Source organism: Primulina eburnea, chromosome 7 (assembly GCF_022965805.1).
Source record: "Primulina eburnea isolate SZY01 chromosome 7, ASM2296580v1, whole genome shotgun sequence".
NCBI lineage: Eukaryota > Viridiplantae > Streptophyta > Magnoliopsida > Lamiales > Gesneriaceae > Primulina > Primulina eburnea.
Window position 1 is genome coordinate 29,914,040 of NC_133107.1, and position 2,282 is coordinate 29,916,321.

The 2,282-nt window shown below is 40.6% G+C and overlaps 1 protein-coding gene across 1 annotated transcript; it reads left to right on the top strand.

The window, feature by feature from the left end:
* The first annotated feature begins 620 nt into the window (after nt 1-620).
* On the top strand, nt 621-1,936 carry LOC140835846 (uncharacterized). Its single transcript, XM_073201256.1, has 3 exons — nt 621-637; nt 1,195-1,338; nt 1,447-1,936. Exons 1-3 carry the CDS (start codon nt 621-623, stop codon nt 1,934-1,936), a joined length of 651 nt encoding a protein of 216 aa, XP_073057357.1.
* Nucleotides 1,937-2,282: the final 346 nt, after the last annotated feature.

A 2,282-nucleotide genomic window follows, 5' to 3' on the forward strand; every position in this document is an offset into this window, starting at 1 on the left:
GAATGTGAAAGGAATAAGAAGCTTCTTGGGACATGCCGGGTTTTATCGTCGTTATATTAAAGATTTCTCTAAAATTACTAGACCTTTATGTAATTTATTAGAGAAAGATTCTACATTTATTTTTGACGATGACTGTTTGCAGGCATTTAACAAAATCAAGGCAGCACTGATTTCAGCACCCATCATGATAGTACCTGATTGGAAGGAGCCCTTTGAGCTCATGTGCGATGCTAGCGACTATGCTGTGGGAGCAGCATTGGGACAAAGGCGAGACAAGATGTTTAAAGCCATCTACTATGCAAGTCGTACACTCAATGCAGCCCAACAAAATTACACAACTACTGAAAAAGAGATGCTAGCAGTGGTGTTTGCATTCGACAAATTCAGAACATATCTCATTGGCACCAAGGTAACCGTTTTTACTGACCATGCAGCTCTTCGTTACCTGTTTGCCAAAAAGGATGCAAAGCCCAGGTTGATACGATGGATACTCTTACTTCAAGAATTTGACTTTGAGGTCAAAGACAAGAAAGGTTGTGAGAACCAGGTGGCTGATCACCTGTCAAGACTAGAGTTGGAAGAAAGAACTGAAGGTGGAGCTATCAACGAGTCGTTCCCAGATGAGCAACTTTTCAAGGTAAGTATTACATATCCGTGGTTTGCAGATATAGCTAATTTCCTTGCTGCAGGAGAATTGCCTTCAGATTTAACGTATCATCAAAAGAAGAAATTTCTTCATGATGCCAAGTTTTACCTGTGGGACGATCCGTTCTTGTTCAAGAGATGCGCTGATCAAATAATCAGACGATGTGTAGCTGAGGAAGAAGCGGGTATTATTCTAGAGCAGTGTCATTCCTCACCCTACGGTGGACACTTTGGGGCATCTAGAACAGCAGCTAAGGTATTACAGTCAGGTTTCTATTGGCCTAATTTATTTAAAGACAGTTATACTTTAGTCAAGTCATGTGATAAATGCCAAAGAATTGGCAATATTTCTAGACGACATGAATTACCACTAACAAATATTTTGGAGGTGGAACTCTTTGATGTCTGGGGTATTGATTTTATGGGTCCCTTCCCATCTTCGTTTGGTCAATCATACATTTTACTTGCTGTCGATTATGTGTCAAAATGGGTGGAAGCAATTGCCACCGTAACTAATGATGCTCGAGTTGTTGTTAAGTTTGTCCACAGGAACATCTTCACGAGATTTGGAACGCCTAGAGCCATTATCAGTGATGAAGGTACACATTTCTGTAACAACATTTTTAACTCACTATTGGCCAAGTATGATGTGAAGCACAGGGTGACACTGGCATACCACCCGCAAGCTAATGGGCAAGCAGAGATATCCAACCGGGAGATAAAGCAAATATTAGAAAAGACAGTGAAGACAAACCGGAAGGATTGGGCGATCAAGCTAGATGACGCGTTATGGGCATACAGGACTGCATACAAGACACCTATCGGGATGTCACCTTATAGGTTGGTCTTTGGGAAAGCTTGTCATTTACCTTTGGAACTGGAGCACAAGGCATTTTGGGCTATCAAAAAGCTCAATTTTGATATGGGAGCATCGGGCGAGCAACGAATGTTGCAGTTGAATGAGATGGAAGAATTCAGGAATGAAGCATATGAGAATGCAAAGATATACAAAGAAAAGACCAAGAGATGGCACGACAAGCAAATTTTTCGACGAAACTTTGAACCAGGGCAACAGGTGTTATTATTCAATTCTCGACTGAGGTTGTTTCCTGGTAAGTTAAAATCCAGATGGTCTGGCCCATTCACAGTAGAAACAGTGTACCCACATGGTGCAATTGAGCTAAAATGCAGTGATGGGAGGACTTTCAAGGTGAACGGGCAAAGAGTTAAGCCATACTATGGAAATGAAATAAGGCACCTTGACAACATTCCTTTGGGCGGATCAACTTGATTTAAACTGATGGTAGTCATGCTGAAGACGTTAAACAAAGCGCTTATTGGGAGGCAACCCAAATTTTTGTTTCTTTTGAATTTTTATTTCGGAGTTGATTTTATTTTTGTATCATGTTATTTGTGGTTTTGTATTTTTGATATAATGTGTGATTTTATCTTCCCAAATTTAATGAATCTCAATTGTTTCTTTTCAGGACTGAAAATTTGAGAAGAAAATATTTTGACAAAACAGAAGTGCCCCTGCAATCTCATGTGCACTGCACCCATGCTTGAGGTGCATTCAAAATACAAGAAAATTCGAAGCAGGAGTGCTCCCGCAGTACAAAGACAGTGCCCCCGCGCTT